A 23,619-nucleotide genomic window follows, 5' to 3' on the forward strand; every position below is an offset into this window, starting at 1 on the left:
AGAATTCTATCACATCCCAGTGCTGTATTAAGTCTACGTGCTATGATTACATGTACTCACCTTTCCCTCTTCCATAACTAGAATTCTATCACATCCCAGTGCTGTATTAAGTCTACGTGCTATGATAACATGTACTCACCTTTCCCTCTTCCATAACTAGAATTCTACCACATCCCAGTGCTGTATTAAGTCTACGTGCTATGATTACATGTACTCACCTTTCCCTCTTCCATAACTAGAATTCTATCACATCCCAGTGCTGTATTAAGTCTACGTGCTATGATTACATATACTCACCTTTCCCTCTTCCATAACTAGAATTCTATCCCATCCCAGTACTGTATTAAGTCTATGTCCTATGATTACATATACTCACCTTTCCCTCTTCCATCACTAGAATTCTATCACATCCTAGTACCGTATTAAGTCTATGTGCTATGATTAACATGGTACATTCAGCAAAAGCTTCCTTGATTGTTTTTTGTACAAGAGCATCTGTCTCTGTATCAATGGCAGCAGTCGCTTCATCAAGCATCAAAATCTACAATCATAAAAACGATGTTGTCATGGTGACTTAGCCCCAAGATCACAGAACATTTTTCAGTTTCTTCTGAGTTCGACCATCAATACTGAATAGTCATTTGAAAATATATGGTCTTCAACTTAACATTTAATATTTAACATGCAGTTTAGATATAACTGACAAATATTTATTCATTTATTGGTTGGATTTAACGTCGCACCGACACATGATAGGTCATATGGCGACTTTCCAGCTTTTAATGGTGGAGGAAGACCCCAGGTGCCCCTCCGTGCATTATTTCATCACGAGCGGGCACCTAGGTAGAACCACCGACCTTCCGTAAGCCAGCTGGATGGCTTCCTCACATGAAGATAAATGACAAATAAGTCAGCTAACACTAAATATGAGCGCTATAGAAACATGCTCACTTTTTTGTGTGGTTGAATATTTCATACATGTTCTTTTGAAATTTTGTTCCCCTCTACCATTTTCCAATTACACAAATACACAGAAGAAGAATCCAGATGGGAAAAACTAAATTTTTTTTTGGGTTGTTGTGTTTAACATAACACAAACACCATTGCCATATGGTGACTTTCCAGCATTTGATGGAGGATGAAGACCAAGGTTCCACTCTAGGCATTATTTCAAGCACACGAGGGCATCTAGGTAGAACCACAAACCTTCCATACGCAACCTGGTTGACTTCCTTACATGAAGGAAGTCCATGTCTTTCACGAATCTCTGAAACCTAAATTGTGAGGGGAACGTGATTCAAAGTCTGTGACCTTAATCACCTGGTAACCAAGGTGATCCATTGAACAACATTTCAGGGCTATTCAAACCTTATGGCAGTTAAAATACCCTGATAATCTTATCTTTATGGTTTCGTTTAGGATGCTAAACACAATGTTCTTACTACATAAAGACAATGAACTACAAATTGCTTCTGAATACAAAATAGAAGCAAAAATACAAGCTTAGTTTCAATGGTTGGGTGGAAGGAGTTGCATTCTGTATGTTGTCTCATTGTGATAAACATTGGTGACAAGTTACCTGAAAATCCATGACGGATTTAAAAGATACTGAGCCAAAATTAGAAATACTACTGATCTGACCTTTGACCTCTCTGTATGACCTTGACTTTGAACAAATATAACTGAAAGTTGTGTTCGGACATTGTCTCATTATGGAAGGCATTTGTGCTAGGTTACCTGAAAATTCTTCACAGGAATGAAATAATTCACAAGAACATGAAATACTACCTATCTGACCTTTGATTTCACTGTCAGCCTTGACCTTGAACCAACGGTTCTATATATCATCTCAGTATGGAAACCATTTGTAACTAGTTATTTGAAAACCCTTCAAAATTTGTAAAATGGCTAAGAGATAACACAATTTAATGACAGACAAACAGACAACCAGACCAAAAGCAATTTGTCCTCCTCTATATTCTGGAAAACTTGATAATGGCAGAAATCTCACCTCACTATTACTTCATTTTCACAATCTCACTTCTCTTTTTGTACAGAGAGAAAAAAATACCAGCAGTCTCACCTTACTATTCCTTAGAAGAGCTCTGGCCATACACAGCAGCTGCCTTTCTCCAACAGAAAAATTCTCACCATTCTCCACAACCATATGATCTAACTTCAACTCTAAAGATGAAATCTGCAGAAAAATAAACAATAGTGGATGCTTAATTAATCATTATTCTCTTGAAATATGAAATGGTGAAAAGCAACAAAATCATATGATTTATTTTGCATATTACTTGAACAATCTTTTAGGAAAAACTGTCTTTCTAGGAAGAAACAAGAGCTGTTTGTAAAACACAAAGACCCCACATGATGGCCTAGTGTGTTGTGACCTTGACAAATTACCTAATAAACATCAGGGGTCATATACTGACTATAAGCAGTAATCGTAAAAAGATTGACAGCCAAGGTGGAGCAGAAGCCGTTTTTTACCTAGATGTCAATGCGACCTTGACCTTTGATCTACTAACCCCCAAAATATTTCGGGTCAACTACTGATCACAGGCAATCATCCTATGAAGTTTTCCAACGGTAGGCCAAAACGTTCTTCAGTTACTGAACGGAAGCCATTTTCAGTCCCAAGGTCACTGTGACCTTGACTTTTGACCTACCTACTGATCCACAAAACAACAGCATTTATCTACTGACAAAAGGAAATCATCCTATGAAGTTTGAATACAATAGGCCAAAGAAGTATTTAACTAGAAAATGCTTTTGTAAAAAAGCGCATGTCTCCCCCAATGCAAAGTCCTATAGGCAAGAAGTCAATAGGGGTCAGGAGCGAAAAGTCAAAGAGACACTGATGGTTGGCTGCAATAGGGATCATCTACTTGGCATGTCCAGTCATCCGGCTAAATTTCAACACTCTTGGCCTAGTGGTTCTCAAGTCACTGTTCAGGCTCCTGTGACCTTGACTTTTGATCAAGTGACCTCAAAATAAATAGGGGTCATCTACTCTGCATGTCCAATCATCCTATTAAGTTTCAACACTGTAGGTCAAGTGGTTCTCAAGTTATTTCCAAAAAATGATTTTACATGAACAGGCCACTGTAATTTTGACCTTTAATAGACTGACCCCAAAATCAATAGGGGTCATCTACTCTGCATGTTCAATCATCCTATGAAGTTTCAACATTCTGGGTCAAGTGGTTCTCAAGTTATTGATTGGAACTGGTTATTAATGTTCAGGCCTCTGTGACCTTGACCTTTAACGGAGTGACCCCAAAAACAATAGGGGTCATTTACTCTGCATGAACAATCATCCTATGAAGTTTCAACATTCTGGGTCGAGAGATTCTCAAGTTATTGATTGGAAATGGTTTTCCATGTTCAGGCCCCTGTGGCCTTGACCTTTAACAGAGTGACCCTAAAATCGTTAGGGGTCATCTACTCTGCATGAACAATCATCCTATGAAGTTTCATCATTCCGGGTCAAGTGGTTCTCAAGTTACTGATTGGAAATGGTTTTCAATGTTCAGGCCCCTGTGACCTTGACCTTTCACAGAGTGACCCCAAAATCGTTAGGGGTCATCTACTCTGCATGACCAATCATCCTATTAAGTTTCAACATTCTGGGTCAAGTGGTTCTCAAGTTACTGACCGGAAATGGTTTTCAATGTTCAGGCCCCTGTGACCTTGACCTTTAATGGAGTGACCCCAAAATCGATAGGGGTCATCTACTCTTCATGATCAATCATCCTATGAAGTTTCCACATTCTGGGTCAAGTGGTTCTCTAGTTATTGATCAGAAATGGTTTCCATGTTCAGGCCCCTGTGACCTTGACCTTTGACGGAGTGACCCCAAAATCAATAGGGGTCATCTACTCTTCATGACCAATCATCCTATGAAGTTTCAACATTCTGGGTCAAGTGGTTCTCTAGTTATTGATCGGAAATGGTTTTCAATGTTCAGGCCCCTGTGACCTTGACCTTTGACGGAGTGACCCCAATAACAATAGGGGTCGTCTACTCCAGCAGCCCTACAACCCTATGAAGTTTGAAGGGTCTAGGTCAAATGGTTCTCCAGTTATTGCTCGGAAATGAAGTGTGACGTACGTACGGACGGACGGACGGAAGGACGGACGGACAGACGGACAGGGCAAAAACAATATGTCTCCTGGGGGAGACATACTTACTGAGTGTAACCAGTTTTTAGTCTCAAGGTAATTGTGACCCCTAAAACAGTAGGGTCATCAACTGATCACAAGCTATCACTGTATGAAAATTGAGCACTGCGAGACCAAGCATTTCTTGATCGGAAACCAAATACTGACCAACAGATAAACAGACTGACAGACACACAATAAGCAAACAATGTACCCTCTCTTCTTCGAATGGGGTATAACAGGTTTTAGTTAGAAAACAGTTCATCTATATAAACAATATTCAAATTTATCTGTATCTTAAATTTTAATCCTATATTCTATGAAACTACAACATGCTTTAAAACAAGAAATCTTTTGAAAAATATCAGCAAATACAAGTCTTAACAGCAAAAAGACTATTAAGTAAAACAATTTTTTTTGATGGATTTAACATCACACCGACAAGATTTTAGGTCATATAGCATTTTCCCAGCTTTAGATGGTGGAGAAAGATCCTGGATGCCCCTTCATATTTTATTTCTAGCAAAAGCTGGTGATTTGGTAAAAAACCACCAGCCTTACTTAAACCAGATGGACGACTTCCTCACCTGAAAGAATTCTTCACTCCAATTACAGTAAAAGCATTTTAAGATAATGAAGCGGTTCATACTTACAGTGTCTTTAACATGGCATTTTTCCAAAGCATCCCAAAGTTCAGAATCTTTGTGTTTTGAAAATGGATCCAAATTATACCTGTAAATATCGAAATCAGCATTTTTCAATGAATTTCACTAATAATTTTTGTTTATAATGTGACTGCTCATATTCTATTTGATCATAAACCTTTTAAAGGAGCTATCTCAGATATTTTTAACTAGTATGGCTACTTGATACTTGAAAGTATAAGTAATGTGAGCCGTGCCATGAGAAAACCAACATAGTGGGTTTGCGACCAGCATGGATCCAGACCAGCCTGCGCCTCCTCGCAGTCTGGTCAGGATCCATGCTGTTCACTAACAGTTTCTCCAATTCCAATAGGCTTTAACAATGTTGGTTTTCTTACGGCACGGATCAATTGTATTATTTGTGATAACCTCTCTTTATAGCACTGATTACCTCATTTTATGTGCAACATTTAAAGCAGTGATACACTCAAAACGATGAGTATAACATATGATTTAAACAAAATGTAACAATGTTCCATTGTGTAGACTTAGGCTGTTTTCAATGCTGCTTTTTATATATTAAATGTAAATTCATTTCCAGCCTTTGAAGCACAATCAATATTTGAATGTATGAAAATAACCTAACTTACAGTAACTTGTATCTAGATTTTGCAAAATTAAAACCAAAATTCACACAGATTTGGAGCAAGAGACAAATTAAAACTTATCAAAATTATAAAAATCTGAATTCAAAAAGAACAGATATCTAGCTTCACTTCAGTCTTCAGTAAATTTATATCAGTGTAATACAACAAATCTGAAACAATTCCCAAATCCCACAGACCGCTTTAATAACATCATACCTAACTGTTCCTACAAACAGTACTGGATCTTGTGGGATGATTGCTAATCTAGACCTCAGGTCCTCCAGTCCTATTTGTGTTATGTCTACGCCATCTATTAATATAGTTCCTGACACTGGCTCAACCAATCGGAATAAAGCTACACCTAGTGATGACTTTCCTGAAACAAAAAAGCACATCAAAAAAATGAAACAAATGATTGTTTAAAATAAATACGGTTTCAAGTCACAACACATATATGGTTATATATAATAACAATATGGTTACATTCCAACTATTTGATGAATTAGGAAGACCCAATGTGCCCCTCTACACATTATTTCATTCAAAAACTTTCCACAGGCCAGCTTTACAGCATCCTCACATGAAAAGATTCTGCATCCCAAGCATGGTTTTAAACATATTACATATACTGGCTTGAGGTTCAAAGCCAGCAACTGTAACTAAACAGTCATGGTAGACTCGGGGAACAAATACCAAAACCAAAGCAAACTGCAAACTGCAAAAAAAAAAGCAAATGATTCAGTCAGAACCCAGTAGTCTGTTTAATCACCTTTATTAATCTAGTGGTTTGGTCACACCGGCCTCTACCCAAAAAAAGACAAGCTTGACACAGCACAGTGTATCAGCTTGGAAGGTTCATAGCATATAGTCATTCAGATTGTGCCATGTGTTATTTTATCACAGTAGCATACATCAGTAGGTACATAAGGGGAGTTTTGAGCTTTTACCATACAGGAAGCCTGAAGGTGCCCCTCAAGGTGATATATCAATAACTGGTAGGTATCACAGTAGAAGCAGAGGCCTAATGGCTTTTACAAATCAACCAAATAACAAATGAAACAACCACAACTCTGGAGGACCACCGCAACTTGGAAGTGTTTGAAAGCCAACAACCATAACCCCTGAACCAAGTGGTCCCAATCATACAGGTATAAAGTTTAGATCTAACATCGTACTTAAAAGTTCTCAAATTGTGGAAGTTTTATACATACCTGACCCTGATCTCCCAACTATGCCTATTTTCTCCTTAGCTCTGATTGTAAAACCTATTCCTTTCAATGCTAAGGGGAGATTATCTCTGTATCTCATCTTGTATTTTTCAAATTTTATCTCCCCGGACTCCGGCCAGTCATCTGCAGGTCTGTGACCTTTGACTACTGCTGGTGCTTCAGATTCAACATCCTGAATAATTTTTAACAAAAAATTTGTAGTCAGCTCAACATATATTTTGTAACTTTACTATATCTAATATCTTTTGTCTTTTGTTCAGAAGTCATATATGCATGTTAAAAATTTTAAGCACTTTAAATTTAAAAGGATTTTTGTTGGGTTTAACATCACAGCAACATTGGTAACTTCGATTTTTGATGCTAGATAAAGACCCCCTTGTGGAACCGTTTCAAGAACAAGAAGGAATCTAAGCTAAACCACAGACCTTCAATATACCAGCTGGACTGCTTCTTACCAACCCAATACTCCTTATCGGAGTTTTATACCCACAGCCTTAAGAGGCAAGTGATTCAAGATCAGGGTGCTAAACTAAAAAGCACTTTTTGAAAGCAATAAACGGTAACTCCCGGCTGTGTACTGATGGTATTTCCAGCACTCCTTTTTTTTTCATTTATATTCTCCCTCTTGCCAGCACGTTACATGTAGTTCAAAACAGATCTATTTTTGCTATGCAGTCAAACTTGCTCAAGAGACCACCTCTATTCAGAGACCATTATCACATAAAAAGACCACTCCTTTTCTTATGTTGCTAAAGAACATATTTTCACTTTGCTTAAAGTCCTATATCTTAACCACTTGTCCACTAAGGCGCTCTCCCAAGTGCTATTTCGAGCAAACAGCATTGAGAGGGCAAGTGATTTAAGTTTGCAATAACCTCTTTAACTACGAGGCAAAGCAAAATGTATGTATAAATGAAGGACTTTGAGCAACACAATATCAGTTTACCTCTGAATAATGCTGAAGTCTTTGGACTGCAACAAATTTGGCCTCACTTTCTATAGCCTGTCTGATTGTAAACTGGAACAGTCCAGTCATCTATAAAACATACACAAACACTAAACTTTTAATTCATATCTTATAAGAGAATAATGAGTGATCAATTTATTTTGCTTGCACGAAATTTTGTGAAATCATTGTCATGGGGGTTTAATTTGCCTGGATATCATGGTTTAGTCAAAATCAAGTTAAATCTCAAGCAAAAAAATTTAATAATCTAATAATAATAATTTCTTCTTATATATATTTATCAAAATTTTCAGCCATTTAAGTAAACTTTTTTTTTTCAAAATTCTTTTTCATAATGTTATAAGCCTATATAAGAACAGAAAAGCAGTGTATGTTTTTATAGGAGTAGAAGGAATGATTTTTACAATTAGCACTTATGTTCCCAAAAAGAATGTCCAGTACAACAGAATTTGACATTTTGAAATAATAACACATTTTGCATATTTTTTTTTTTCAAAATAGTATTCACTACACATGATGAATATATCCTTACCTGAAATGCGAATGAAAAAGCCAAACCAGCAAGTGCCGGGGTAAGCTTGTCGTAAGTAAGAACTATACACAACCCAGTGATTCCAACTACAACGGTACTCATGAGATTGAGGCGAAATCCAAGCCATCGATTGGAACAATAGAACAGATAAAAATACCCAGTATTTTTGTCTAACAGTTTATTAAATCTGAAATTTAAATCGAAAAATAGAACACACTGAGGAAAGTCTATAATACAACATATACAAAGTATGTTTATTCAGGGGTTAAAAAAACAAGAGCACCACCTGCGGGTGCCATCCCTCGACTGCAAGTGCTGGACTATATGTAAGAAAAGAGTTTTAGTTAAGATTTTCTAAGTACAAAAAGGGCCATTATTCTGACAAAATGCAGGTTAGAGATATGGTTCTTGACATTCATAGCTCACTACTGATGATAAATGAGTATGTAAAGTTTCAAAGCTGTAGCTTTTATAATTTTTGAGAAAAGGTGGACCTAAATAAAACGTTCAATCAAGTGACAACAATACCTTACAGATTTTTTTTATAAAAACAAATGAGCTTAAAACAAACAGAGAATTTAGAGCACACATTTGGCGCCTACATACCATTATTGGAAAAAAATCCAGCTTGGAAATATTATGGATATTTAACTACCACACATTTGAGTGGGTATACATTCTTTTCAATAAATCTTAATATTTTCCAATGGCACATTACAATGGATTTTCTTTCTAACGCTTACCTTTCTGAATTTCTATAGTGGTCTTGTCCATCTTTCAAAATGGACAGTACCATTAACTGTCAAAAGAGGTGCTTAACAAAAAGATACTGACTGAATGGCAAACAGTGCAGATCATGATCGGACTGCACAAATGTGTAGCTGAACATGATCTGCACTGGTCATAAAGGCAAAATCAATCATGTCCAGCATGGTAAGGGTTAAATTGTAATATTTTCCCCATTGCAAATCAAGCAGATACAAATTTTTCCCGTAACATTTTAGGTATAGGTTTTTCCTAATAACTGTAGTGTTTTCCTGGTGCATGTTAAGTAGGAATATTTTCTGGTAATTGTAATATATTCTCATTGCACATTAAAGTGGCACTATGCGCATCTTACTGCACATACATGTAGTGTGTGTTTTTGGTGAATGTTTTATAAAAGCAATTTTCAGTTGCTGTGCATTTAAATGTGTTAAATTAACGAAAATGCCGCATAAGTATTTGAAGTTGATACTTTAGAAAGAAAGAAATTGGACTAATAAAATAATCAGGGCTCCGGAAATTTTGATAACTCAATCGGTCCGAAACGAAAATCCCGACATCGGCGCTACCCCACCCACCGCATTCCCAATATTACATATTTTGTAAAACGTGATAGGGTAAAGAAATAAGCATGTCATGCATTAAAACTGAGTTACCAGTCACCGCGTGTTACCATACAATGAAGACAGTTATCAGTGTTATGTGTGACCGTTACTTTGTTTAAATTTCGATGTTTTTCCGAGATAATACGAGGCATTGACACCGTGTGCGTAACTAGTCTAAAAGCCAACGCACGTGACTTCGATACCGTATACACGGCAGATACTTTGTGATGTTTCCTCATTCTTTGACGGAATTCTATAAAATACAATGCGTCAAAGTGAGTTACACGACACATATTTTCTGCTAAACAGCCTCAGTATTTAAAGAATACTCTGCCGCGGACCGAATGTGTACGTTATTTGAACGCCGAGATCGAATTTCCCGCATGTATAGTACCAAAACGTCACGCGGGTTGGCCACGGATATTTCATTTCACTTACGTTGTACTTCAATAAGCAACTACATTTTATAAAGTTATATGTTCTCTTCTGATGTAAACAAAATTTCATTTTGAAACGTTTTTTAAAAGACCGATTTGATAAACAGTGCCACTTCGGTTTTCTTTATCATTCGTGGTTGCCCGTCCATTTTTTTCTTTTATGTACAATCGGGTTGCAAAGACGATTTTCTACATTTGTTTCAACTGGAACCCCAACAAATGAATCATGTAATTTTTTCAAATCAAGTAATTATAAAAATTATTTTTATTGGTTTTCCGTGTGATGTCTCATTAAATCAAAAAAGTATAAAATACAATTATAGCTCTTTGATTAAATGCAGCGACCATTTGTTTGTTACCGTGATCAAACATAGCCTTTTGAAATAAGGGCCTTGAAATAAACCATCCGTCGGATTCTAAATAAAAGATGTGGATCCCCGTCGAAATGATTTGGATCCAGTCAGAAACGTTAGGAAACCAGTCAAAAATGTTTAATACACCGCAGTCGGCTGTCTGCAAACATTAAAGGATGTGCCGCGCGAGCACTGATTGCGTCACGCTCTAATTACGGACCGATTATCAAAGTGACAGTCAGACCGATTGACACGTTTATTGATTATCTGAAGGTGCGACCAACAATTTCCTACCTGGCAGGTGATCGTGTATTGAGATATCAGACCGAAATTTATACTTTTCTCCATTTTTACGGGACCGATTTTTTTCGTTTTTTCACTTCACGAATCGGTCTGAAAAGTCAAAAATCGGTCCAAAACCGACAAACCGGCAAATTTCCGAAGCCCTGAAAATAATAGTTCTGTTCTTCAATCTTCTACACAGTGATCTCCCTTACCTATACTAAGATTTCTGAAGTTGAAGGGAAGCAACTTCTGCATGCAGTTTGACTTTCCTTAAAAAGACTGCCCCAGTCAAAATAAGAAAAGTCATATTTGGAAATTTATTATTTAGTACTGGTAACAGGAAGAGTTTGGTATATTGGGTTAAAAGCTATAATATCCTCCACCCTTTTTACACACAGTCACATCTATTTCAGCTGGATTTTTACTTGAAAAATGCTCATAATTCCACTTTAAAGTAGGTACATTTGTATACTTTTTTTTTAAAAACTGTAAACACTGCAAATTTTCATTCTTTAAATAAAGATTACTTACTTGTCCAGGAACTGATCTGTCTTCCCATAAGCGTGAACGGTGCTTATACCTTGAACTGTTGCAGTAACATGACTTATTACCGGCGACTTTGTTATTGAATTCATACGCATTAACTCACGTACCTAAAATACGACAATCACATTTTTACTACAACTGTGATGCAAATATATTTTTTTTAATTAAATAAGGAGAATCATACAAATCATTGAGCCATACAACTATGTAAAGCGCCTTTGTTTATCATGAAAGGGGCACAATATAAATGTGGCATAATGATTATAACAAGAGGGTCATGATGACCCTGGATCGCTCACCAGATCGCTACATGTTTCAAATGTCAAACTGATGATTTTTAGAATTTTTTTTGAAGATTTTCTGATGTACAATCAAGTAACCCCTCGGGCAGGGCCAATTTTACCCCGGGGGTCATGATTTGAACAAAGTCTGTAGAAGTCTACTAGGCAATGTAACATATCAAATATCTAAGATCTAGGCCTTCTGGTTTATTTTTAGCAAATTTATGAAATTTCCCTATGTACAATCAAGTAACCCCTGGGGCTGGGTCAATTTGACCCGGGGGGGGGGGGGGGGTGTCAAGATTTTAACAATTTTTGTAGAGGTCCACTAGGCAATGCTACATGTCAAATATCTAAGCTGTAGGCCTTCAGGTTTATTTTTAGAAAATTTTGAAGATTTTTCTATGTACAATCAAGTAACCCAATGGGGCGGGCTCATGATTTGAACAAAGTCTGTAGAAGTCTACTAGGCAATGCTACATGTCAAATATCTAAGATCTAGGCCTTCTGGTTTATTTTTAGAAAATTTTTGAAGATTTTCCTATGTAAAATCAAGTGACCCCTGGGGTGGGGTCAATTTTGACCCCGGGGGTCATGATTTGAATAAATTTTGTATAGGGCCACTAGGCAATGCTACATGTGAAATATCTAAGTTGTAGGCCTTCTGGTTTATTTTTAGAAAAATTTTGAAGATTTTTCTATGTACAATCAAGTAACCCCATGGGGCGGGGTCAATTTGACCCCGGGGGTCATGATCTGAACAATTTTTGTAGAAGTCTACTAGGCAATGCTATATTTCAAATATCTAAGATCTAGGCCTTCTGGTTTATTTTTAGAAATTTTTGAAGATTTTCCTATGTACAATCAAGTGACCCCTGGGGCTGGGTCAATTTTGACCCCTGGGGTCATGATTTGAATAAATTTTGTAGAGGTCCACTAGGCAATGCTACATGTGAAATATCTAAGCTCTAGGCCTTCTGGTTTATTTTTAGAAAAATTTTGAAGATTTTCCTATGTAAAATCAAGTGACCACTGGGGTGGGGTCAGTTTTGACCCCGGGGTCATGATTTGAACAACTTCAGTAGAGGTCCACTAGGCAATGCTACATGTCAAATATCTAAGCTCTAGGCCTTCTGGTTTTTGAGAAGAAGATTTTTTAAAGATTTTCCTATGTAAAATCAAGTGACCCCTGGGGCGGGGTCAATTTTGACCCCGGGGTCATGATTTGAACAAATTTGGTAGAGGTCCACTAGGCAATGCTTCATACCAAATATCTAAGCTCTAGGGCTTCTGGTTTTTGAGAAGAAGATTTTTAAAGTTTTTCCTTTCTGTTGCCATGGCAACCAGAGTTCTGCATGGAATTCAATTCTTTGAATAATTGGTTTATGAGGAGATGTCGTTTAAAGTAAAAGTTTACGGACGCCGGACGGTGACTGATCCTAATAGCTCACCCTGAGCCTTTGGCTCTGGTGAGCTAAAAACAACTCCTGCCCCTCTGTTCAATTCTATTTATTTTATTGGGTTTAACATTGCGCCAACACAAGTATAGGTCATAATGGCAACTTTCCAGCTTTGATGGCGGAGGAATACCCTAGGTGCCCTTCTGTGCATAATTTAATCACAAGCGGCCACCTGGGTAGAACCGCCAACCTTCCGCAATCAAGCTGGATGGCTGCCGTACATGAAGAATTCAACACCCCCAGTGACGCTTGAACCGACATCTATAAGGGGCAAATTACTTTCAAATTTGGCCCATAACTAAAACTGCATAACATTTTAAGGTAATATTGTTGCAGAATTTAAAACAGTGAAACAAAGCATTTTTTAGTTTTCAAAAGGGATGCAAATGCCAGCAAACAAATGAGTGCAATGGCTCTACATATTCTTTGAAAAGTCAAGCCAAAAATCATTCAACAAGAAAAAGCTGATGATATGCCAACCTAACCTTGGAACTGAGCCTCAATAATATATAAAATTTGGTTAAAATGCTATCAGCTGTTTCACAGGTATAATGAGAGAAGTTTTGTGAAAGACTGCAGTCAAGACAAATCAATATATATCCCAGCACAAGTAAGGGGAGACTAACAATCATCAAACCTAGGCATCCATTACGCTTCTGTACTTACTCCTGAAGTAAAGACGACATCAAGAGCCAGAAAGCACAACACCAGGGGTACCAGCGCGATCAGAAACCATGGCGACACGTAGGCTATAATTCCAATTGCAAACAGTATCATTAACATATTCTGCAGAAACATCTCACTTGTGGCAGGTAAACGTACATCAACTGTTGAAATTGAAAAGGGCATTTACTGTACATGTGAATATATATTCATAAATAAAAAGGTTCGTAAATTGCTAATTCCGGACAATCTGCTTCATTTTTTATTGTACCGACATACTGGAATTCTGTTAAGAAAAACAACATTTTGATCATACAGACAATACATAGATATGATGTTAAGGATGACAGCCTGACAGGGTGATATTTGGTTACAAATTACCTCTTACTCTGCTAAATTTCTATTATATAATGAACTTGTCCATCTTTCAATTTGGACAGTACCATTAACTTTTAAAAGGGGTGCATACCATAAAGATACTGACTGAATGGCGAACAGTGCAGACCATGATCAGACTGCATGGATGTGCAGGCTGATCAAGATCTACACTGGCTGCAAAGGCAGAATAATTTGTGTCCAGCATGTTAAGGGTTAAGAATATAAAAAAGTAAAATATTACTTACTTTCATCAAGATCCGAGGAGAATCTGTTGATGATTCTCCCAACTGGTGTTGTATCAAAAAACTTCATTGGTGAGGCCATCATTTTTCTGAAGATATCATTGTGCATAGTACTGGAAGCTCGCAGAGTTGCCTGGATAATGAACAGAAAAGGGATACATTTTACAATCTTTCACTGGTTGAAGGTTGGGACGGAAATATCTGGCTCCAGGGTTAATGTTAAGACAGTAATGAGGCTCTGCAGAGTTACTGCAAAACAGTTACCTGAGAGCCAGATAATTCCATCATCACCTTCAACTAGAGACAGATTCTTTTTCTTGCATGCCGTATTCTTCAATTAATAGAAGAAGTGAAGTAAAACATATGCTTTTCCTTTAGGCACTTTTTTTATCATAGTAGCACATGAATTTAAGCATTCATTCATAAATTGCAGCATGTGAGTCATCTTACACCCCAGGGTGTTAGACAAGCTTTTCTAGCACCTGCAAAAAAAACACAGGAAAATTCTATCTGACATGCAAGAAAATAAATTTGTTCTACTGAACTATACCAAATTTAGGCACTGATGCTCCCTGTGGCCAAACTGCAAGTAAATCTCTAATAAGAGTACATTACAACAAAGACCAGAAAATCTAACACTTTTCTGCTTGATTTTATTTGCTTTAAATTTGTAAGTCAGAGACACACCTTACAAAAGTAAAATGCATTAATCCTGACAATAATCAAAGATGAGGGACTGAGACAGAAGTCTAGATTGTGAAGTATTGTTTTCAGCAGCTACTTAAAATGTTGCACTCTTTATAATAGCCATTTAATTTTGCTGAATTTAACAATGCACCATCTCAGTTTATACGTCATACGACAAATTTCTAGCCTTTTTTTTCAAGAAAGTATGTCCCTATGTGCCTCTTCAGGCATTATTTATTTATTTATTTTATTTTATTTGGGTTTTACAGCGCACCAACACAGTATAGGTTATATGGCGCCAAACAGGACTACAAATTTTGGTTTCACATCTCATTTACATCGAAATAAAAACATGAGATATGGAATCAAAATTTGCATACCTGCTGGAATCACAGAGTTACTGCAAAACTAAGTGTTGAGACCCTATTAGTGGCCTCTTACGATCATGCAAGGATAAGGCAGAGGTTTCAATTCTTTTCATATACAGACTGTCCCAAGAACCACATGGGGCTCAGACATTATTTCAGGCATTATTTCAGGCACCAGAAGGTGCTTGGGTAGTTTTCCACCAACCTTCTGCAAGCCAGCTGTATGGCTTCCTCACATGAAAGAATTCTAAAACCAAAGCAAGGTTTTGAACTCACAGCAGTGATAAGCGATTTCAAGTCAGTGACCTTGGCCATGCAGTCAGCTCAATTTCAAGTTCAACAGTTTTAAAGTAAGTACTGTAGATTTGTATAAGACTGTAACTGTTGTAACTACCATGATCATAGGCCCAACAATTTTCCTGATATTGATTAAAACCATTATCAGCTAAAAGCTGACAGTGTCCCTGACATTAAAACTTTTATGTTGTTTTTGTTGGGTTAACATCACACTCGACACAATTATATGGCAAATTTCCAACTTTGATGGTGAAGACCCCAAGTGCCCCGCCATGCTTTCTTTTATCACTAGCAAGCACCTGGGTAGGGCCAACAACATTCCACATGCCAGCTGGGTGGATTCCTCACAAGAAGAATTCAACACCCAAAATGAGGCTCAAACCCATATTGATGAGGGGCATGTAATTCAAAGTCAGTGACTGAGGCTCTGACATTAACACTAATGCCACTAAATACAATCATATATTAAAACTTGAAAATTACATTACCTTCATGAAAACAAAAGCTCTAAGCGCAGTCATGACAATCATAACAGCAACACTGCAACCATAAACTGTCGTGTAGAAATGTAGGTTTGGATGATCTGATACACTTTTACTGATAAATGTTTCATTTCCTACTGTGATTGTTGTGTTCTGAAGAAAAAAAAAAAGAGTTGTATACGGATCACTTGAAGTTATATCAATTAGTTACTGACATAAGTTAATAGCAGTGTAAGTAAGTTCTGAAACTTTCCTTGATTTATCTATTCAAATTAATTTGGTGAAACTTCAGTCGGTCTAAAAATATAATGCATTCTAATATACTTGCTTCTGTTAAAACACGCTTACGCTAAAATCACGTCAAGTTGCAATGACGTCAATGTTTTTGTTGCGACCAAGAAAGAGCGCTATTATATTTTATCTATTGTTTAACTTTTAGATTAAGGGCATATTAGAATCAAAATAATTTACAGCAAAATCGTGTTTTACCTAAATTAATACTGTACACTCAAAATCGGTTATACGTTGCCAGAATAACTCACTCCAGCTATAGCTTTGTGAAATTATTCCTCAGACATATAAACTAGTAAACATTAAAACACGGTTTTTTCTACACATTATTTCTTAAATAATGATCAAATATATATAAAAACCTATACACTTACCCCACTGCCTTGATTCAACCAGTACGACAGCCACCAGCTGGCGAAGGACTGTGAAGCAATAGTTACGACAAATGTTAAGATGACTAGACCTGACACAATATAACCGCCAGCAGCTTTTATGTATGTCCTGTACACCGGCCAACCAACTTTCCCTTCTTTCTTCTCTTCAGCAACAATCAACTTGCCACCTGTAGTAATATTATAAGCCTTCAGATTCAAATTGCCAAATAATTAACTATATTGGTCATTGTCACTCCACTTGCTTGTTTTACCTGCATCTTTCAAGTGAAATAAAACCCACTTAGTTCAATCTGCCCAAACCATACAATTACTGTAAAATCATTTAATTTCGTAGGCATGGAATTTCGTAGTTTTGGTCAAAACAGCAATTTCATGGGGATATGAATTCATGGATTTCAACTTTCCAGCATAAAATGAATGGGATTTTTACTTGTTTGTTGGGATTAAATTTCATGGATTAACACAACTACGAAATCCACGAAAAATTGTCCCTCACAAATATTAATTATTTCACAGTATATCCAGTGTTAATAGTCTTTTAACTGAATATTACTATTCATTGTTTTTGTCCAGTATACCTGTGATATGGTTACATAATGTAACTTTTACAAGATTAGTTATCATAACTATTTTGGGTTCCTAAAAGGTGTTGAACAAAACCCGTCATGCTGATATTTTACAAAACTTATTCATTCCTAACACTTGTCCAAAGTTAATTCCTTGAAATTTGAAGTATTTGCTATAATATAAATTAGATGACCACCATAAGAAACAGGTTTGTATTTTCAAGCCCTATGTCACACTTTTGCTTCATTATTTTGAAAACCAACCATATGCCTCCCACGTCTTTGAAACTTAGGGCATGAAAATATCTAAATTTTCATCATTCTATACCTGGCAATATAAAAATCTCTATACTTGAAAACAATAAGATGACCAAACACGCACCAGTGGGTTTCTGTTCTTCCTCTTCTACACTCACTGTTCTATTTGACATGACACTCATCTGACGTAGTGGGTCTCTTTTTGTCCTTGGTGACCCCTGAGAACCTTGGGAACCCGAGGACAGAGTTCTTTGTCGGAAATAATCAGGGCGATCAACTGAAAACTGTTTGTGGAGAGATTTGGGTCGCCCTGAAAACCATTAAACAATACTTTTTGTCAAATAAACACATCTCAAAAAATATTTCACATTGAAATTCAACTAATTACTTATACAATTATAAAAAAGTATTAAAATTTCTTTATTTTACCACTGCCCATGGATACCCTGGGGTTTACACTGCAATCTAATACAACTCTTTTCTTGATATAAACTGTCTAAGCCACTCTTTCTCCTGAGTGAAGAACACATTAATGAAATTAGTATGCTCTCTCTAATGTAAATGTTTTACTGACCAATATTGTCCAAGCTAGCTTCCTTTTCTTTCTCCTGTGTGTAGAACATCTTAATGAGACTGGCATACTCCGTGTCACCTTTCATCAACTCACTGTGTGTACCCGTGTCTGTAATCTTACCATCTCGCATAAATATCACCTGGTCACAATTACTCAAATACTGAAATATAGTAAATATCACCTGTACAATTACTGTGAAATCATTAATATTCATGGGGGAATTATTTTCGTGGATTTCATGGTACAGTCAATCCACAAAATTTAATCCCAACAAACAAGTAAAATTACCATTCATTTTATGTTCAAAAGTTGAAATCCATGAATTCATATCCCCATGAAATTGCCGTTTGACCGAAAACACGAAATTTCGTTCCAACGAAATTAAATGATTTTACAGTACTCAAATACTGAAATACAGTAAATATCACCTAGTCACAGCTACTCAAATACTGAAATACAGTAAATATCACATGTACAGATACTCAAATACTGAAATATGGTAAATATAATCTGGCCACAGTTACTCAAATACTGAAATACCGTAAATATCACTTGGTCAGTTACTCAAATACTGAAAGAAAATATCACCTGTTTGTGACACATTCTGAGCATATATGTCTGCCTACATGTAAATCTATTGCTGAAAGAGGGTTGTCCAACAAGTTAGGTTTTTTACCTGAAGTTGATTTGTTACAAAAAGCACTATTTTCCGTTTGGACTGTCGCAAGTCACAGTCTGAGAATACCTGTCATGTCTGACTATATGCATATCTACTGATGACAGGGTTGTCCAATAAGTTAATGTATATACCTGAAGTTGATGTGTAACAAACAGCACTGTTTTCCCTTTCAGTTGCTTCATGATACATTCTGAGAAGATATGTCTGCCTATATGTATATCTACAGCTGAGAGAGGGTCGTCCAATAAGTATATGTCTTTGTTACTGTAGACAGCACGTGCCAAGCTGATCCTTTGTTTCTGTCCTCCACTAAGATTGATTCCTCTCTCTCCTATCTGAACAATAAAGTGTTTTAATAAAAGTATTATGAACATAAACTTTATCAAATTACTGATATCTTTAGCATTTCTTGCACGTAGCATAACAGTGCAGTATCTAATATGGTTTTCCCCTTCCTTAAAAATTTGTATCTCCTCTCCAATACATAAATGATATAAGGCGTTTTTTTTTTTTAATATAAAGATACGTATCTGACCTGAAATTTTATTATGTTAGTTAACTACATATTCTAACACGACCAGCAAATAACCTACATATATGTAGAGCAAAATCTATGTTGGGTTATTCTGCAATAAACCACTCGTGTGCAATGACGTCATCTGATCCAGGTGCATAGCACGGTTGTAAAAAGGACTTACCATTTTTTTCTAACACTGTTGATACTAGTATGTCGTGTTAGAATCGAAATAATAAGTTCCCAAGTGTGATTTATCGTAGAATAACCAGAGTTTTTCATTCTTATGCTAAACAATATGTCACTCAGGCCTACGGCCTTCGTGATTATATTCTTACGCATAAGAACTCAAAATTCGGATTATTCTACGATAAACCACGTTTGAGAACTTATTATTTCTTAATTCAAAGCCGTATGTTACTTACGATCTTAACTGTATTTATTAAGTAAACTACAGACGCTTTTGAGAAAAGCACATGTCTCCCACAACTGCCTAATCATCTGAATAGTAGTATATAAGTCAAACATGCAACAAGACCTCAACTGCCTTATCAGACTTTGAGTGCTTTGATTATCAAACAAGAGCTGTCACAGGAGACAGCGCGCTCGACTATTTCGATGCTGGATAGTGAAACTGGGCACATCCGAGGAAACTAGAGCTGTCACTGGAGTGTTTAATGACTCCAATTGTGGATGAAGATATTGCACAATAGCCTGAGTCTATGTCAAAAATATCAACTTAAAGTAATAAGAGAGGTAAAGATAAAATGTATCAAAACACTATATAAGTATATCCTAAGCAAAAAAGGGCATAATTCATTAAATATTGGTGCCAGAGTTATGCAGCTTGTGTCATATAGTGTGGGTGATGATGTTGAACAACTGTTTTAAGTTTGAATCATATCCATTCAGTAATAACAGAGACGTGCCAAAAAGGTGAAAGTGCATCAAAACTTTAACCTAAAATTCTAAGTAAAAAGGGGGAATAATTAATGAAAAAGTGGTGCCAGAGTTATGCACCTTGCGTCATATGGTGTGGGTGATGATGTTGAACAACTATTTTAAGTTTGAATCAAATCCATTCAGTAATAACAGAGATAGAGTGAAAGTGAATAAAACTTTAACCTGAAATTCTAAGTAAAAAGGGGAATAATTCATGAAAAATTGTGCCAGAGTTATGCATCTTGTGTCATATGATGTGGGTGATGATGCTGAACAACTATTTTAAGTTTGAATCAAATCCATTCAGTAATAACAGAGGTAGAGTGAAAGTGCACCAAAACTTTAACCTGAAATTCTAAGTAAAAAACTCCCAAGTTGAAAAAGGGGCATAATTTTGTAAAATGCGAAGTTGAGTTATTGACCCTTTGCATTGCAAGTCATATCATGACAGTGAACAAGTGTGTGAAATTTCAATCCTTTCCCATTAGTGGATACTGAGATACCAGCTTACATACAAAAACTTAACCAAAAATTTCTATGTTGAAAAAGGGGCAAAATTTTGAAAAAAAGCAAAATAAAGTTATGAGACCTGCTTTGTGCATGTCAGATCATGACAGTGAATAAGTGTGTGAAGTTTCAATCCATTCCAATTAGTGAGTACTGAGATACCAGCTTACATACAAAACCTTAACCAAAAAATTCTAAGTCAAAAAAGGAGCATAATTTTGTAAAAAAGCAAAACAGAGTTATGGAACCTGTGCAATGTAAGTCAGTTTATCACAGTGAATAAGTGTGTGAAGTTTCAATCCATTCCCACAAGTGGTTGCTGAGATACCAGCTTACATACAAAAACTTAACCAAATCGGGACGCGGACGCCGACGCATGGGCGAGTCCAATAGCTCTACTATTCTATGAATAGTCGAGCTAAAAACAAGTTTCAAGGGCCATAATTCCAAAGTGCCTTGGCCGATTTGGCTAGTTATCAAACTTGGCCAAGGACTCATTGGCGAACACATTTTGTTTAAGTTTGGTGAAGACTGGATGAAAAATGTTCGACTTAAGAGTGCGCACAAGCTTTGTGACAGACACACAAACACACAGACAGGAGTAAATCAATATGTCTCCCATACCACTGTGTGGAGGGAGAGATAATAAGTGGTTTCACTTGTAGACAGTGACAGCCATTTTTCAAGCATAAAATTTCTTGGTTTCAGAAAAAATGGCTATTTTTGAGGGATATAAATTCGCAGATTTTTATCATTGAACATTGCATGGAAAGTTTTCTACTACTTCTGGATTACATTCTGTGGTTTGACTGAACCATGAAATCAAAGAAACTTAGTCCAACTTTTTTTGTTCAATATGGTGTTTATGATTGTAAACAAAAACAAATTACCCTAAACGTTTGATAATATAAAAAATAAAACTAATTTCCAAATATCTGAAGGACAAACAAGACAGAAGACGTATGGACAATGCGTAAATCTAAGTGCACCCACAAAAGTTTTGAGGGGCACAAAAATAAATGCACATACCTCTGTCTGATCACCATCAACAAAATCTGAGAAATCTTGCAGTAAGGCACATGATTCTACCACTGCTGCATACCTGTAATGAGAACAGAGTTCAGTTTTTGTTTAGCTTTTCTTTTTTGGTGTGTTTAGTCACACTGGCACAGTTTATATGGCTACTTTTCCTACCTTGGTGATGATGGAAGACAGCAGGTGCCTCCCAGGATTTTTGTTCAGGTTTGGGCAGACACCTGGGTAGAATCACCAAAATTCTGTAAGCCTGCAAGAGTTTATTTTTCTATATTTAATTAAAGTGTTTTTTCTTCATATTTAGGAGACTATAAGAATGAAAATAATCAAGGTCTTGATATACCACAGTTCTTGGATATTCAACCATGATGACAATAAATTTATACCTGTCCGGATCATATGTTTCTCCAAACAGAATGTTATCTCTCACTGTCGTGTTCATCACCCAAGCCTGCTGGGATACATAGGCAAGCGAACCTTGTACTGCCACTTTCCCCGATACGTGCAGCATCTGTAACATAATCCTCTAATTTGACTATCTTTTATACATAAAGATTTTCACATCTCACTACAACTACACTTATTTTCTCAAACTGAATTTTATAAAATCAGGCCAACTTTTATTCACATAAACACTTTATGTTACAGACTTTCTGAAATCGAAAATGCTATGTATCTGGTCTTTTTTCAGTGTGCAAATATATTCAATTTTCAAAATTACATCAACCTGTATGTTTACAATTGTAGCTACCAGAATATATTTTAGAAAACATCCTACCTACTATTTTAAACATAAGCATGACAAATCCCTTGGTCAGAATGTAGAAAAACTGTAACCATTCATGACAGCAATTTTTTCACAATTCGCATACAAATACTTACCCTGCCCAGCACAGCAGACAGTAACGATGATTTTCCACTTCCTACACTTCCACAGATTCCTATCAATTTGCCCTGCAACATATAAAATTAATACAGATTACATAAATTTTATAAGGGGTTTATTTTCACTAAATATGCAAGCATAGTGACACACAAATTCAGAATACTGCATTTTACTATTTAACTCAGTGAGTAAAAAGAAAAATATTTCACTTTACAGCTAAACTTTGCTATTAAAGTTGCTATGGAACAGAATGGCGCATTTCAAACCTGTATCTTCTTTATCGCAATGACTTACAATGAAACTTTACTGTGAAATCATTAATATTCGTGGGAGACTAATTTTCGTGGATTTCGTGGTTGAGTCAATCCACGAAATTTAATCCCAACGAACAAGTAAATTTTCAATTCATTTTATGTTCAAAAGTTGAAATCCATGAATTCATATCCCCACGAAATAGCCGTTTTGACCGAAACCACGAAATTTCATGCCCACGAAATTAAATGATTTCACAGTATTCACAATGCAAAAATTCCAAAGCATCATAAAATATTTCCTTAAAAAAATATATTTATAACATTTAAATCAAGACCAGACATACAGGAATGTCTACGCAATTACAATATAACATTTTTATGAATTTATGACAAAATTGTTTGATCAAAATTCTCTCTACCTTTTCTGCTACTAAAGTCAAGTCCTGTAGTGTTGGTGTATCGACAAAGGCCACATCTTCGTTAGTTTGATCCGAGTCCTTTAATGTCTGGAGTTCTTCACGTCCTTTTAAACCATTGCTAGCTTTTGTCTTTGATGCTTTCCCTTTGAAAAACAACAATAACTTTGCTGTAATATTTCTTAACCTTTAGCCTGTTGGTGGCAAGTGATCTTGCCTTTGCGACCAGTGCAGACCAAGATCAGCCTGCACCTCTGTGCAGGCT

The 23,619-nt window shown here is 36.3% G+C and overlaps 1 protein-coding gene across 5 annotated transcripts in view; it reads right to left on the reverse strand.

The window, feature by feature from the left end:
• The window catches only part of LOC123555995 (ATP-binding cassette sub-family C member 5-like), a 66,742-nt gene that overhangs the window by 3,375 nt on the left and 39,748 nt on the right, over positions 1-23,619 (reverse strand). For all 5 annotated transcript variants that reach the window (XM_053547797.1, XM_053547798.1, XM_053547796.1 and 2 more), the window contains 19 exons: positions 23,358-23,500; positions 22,681-22,752; positions 22,185-22,309; positions 21,793-21,865; positions 18,932-19,135; positions 18,122-18,281; positions 17,672-17,857; positions 16,703-16,890; positions 16,044-16,190; positions 14,207-14,336; positions 13,587-13,747; positions 11,165-11,286; positions 8,189-8,375; positions 7,636-7,725; positions 6,672-6,861; positions 5,677-5,836; positions 4,823-4,901; positions 2,084-2,197; positions 377-541 (listed from right to left, as the gene is read on the reverse strand). In XM_053547797.1, coding sequence (XP_053403772.1) covers positions 377-541; positions 2,084-2,197; positions 4,823-4,901; positions 5,677-5,836; positions 6,672-6,861; positions 7,636-7,725; positions 8,189-8,375; positions 11,165-11,286; positions 13,587-13,747; positions 14,207-14,336; positions 16,044-16,190; positions 16,703-16,890; positions 17,672-17,857; positions 18,122-18,281; positions 18,932-19,135; positions 21,793-21,865; positions 22,185-22,309; positions 22,681-22,752; positions 23,358-23,500 — 2,696 coding nt within the window. The remainder of the gene's footprint in view (positions 1-376; positions 542-2,083; positions 2,198-4,822; positions 4,902-5,676; positions 5,837-6,671; positions 6,862-7,635; positions 7,726-8,188; positions 8,376-11,164; positions 11,287-13,586; positions 13,748-14,206; positions 14,337-16,043; positions 16,191-16,702; positions 16,891-17,671; positions 17,858-18,121; positions 18,282-18,931; positions 19,136-21,792; positions 21,866-22,184; positions 22,310-22,680; positions 22,753-23,357; positions 23,501-23,619) is intronic.

The sequence above is a fragment of the Mercenaria mercenaria genome, chromosome 7 (genome assembly GCF_021730395.1).
Source record: "Mercenaria mercenaria strain notata chromosome 7, MADL_Memer_1, whole genome shotgun sequence".
NCBI classification, from domain to species: domain Eukaryota; kingdom Metazoa; phylum Mollusca; class Bivalvia; order Venerida; family Veneridae; genus Mercenaria; species Mercenaria mercenaria.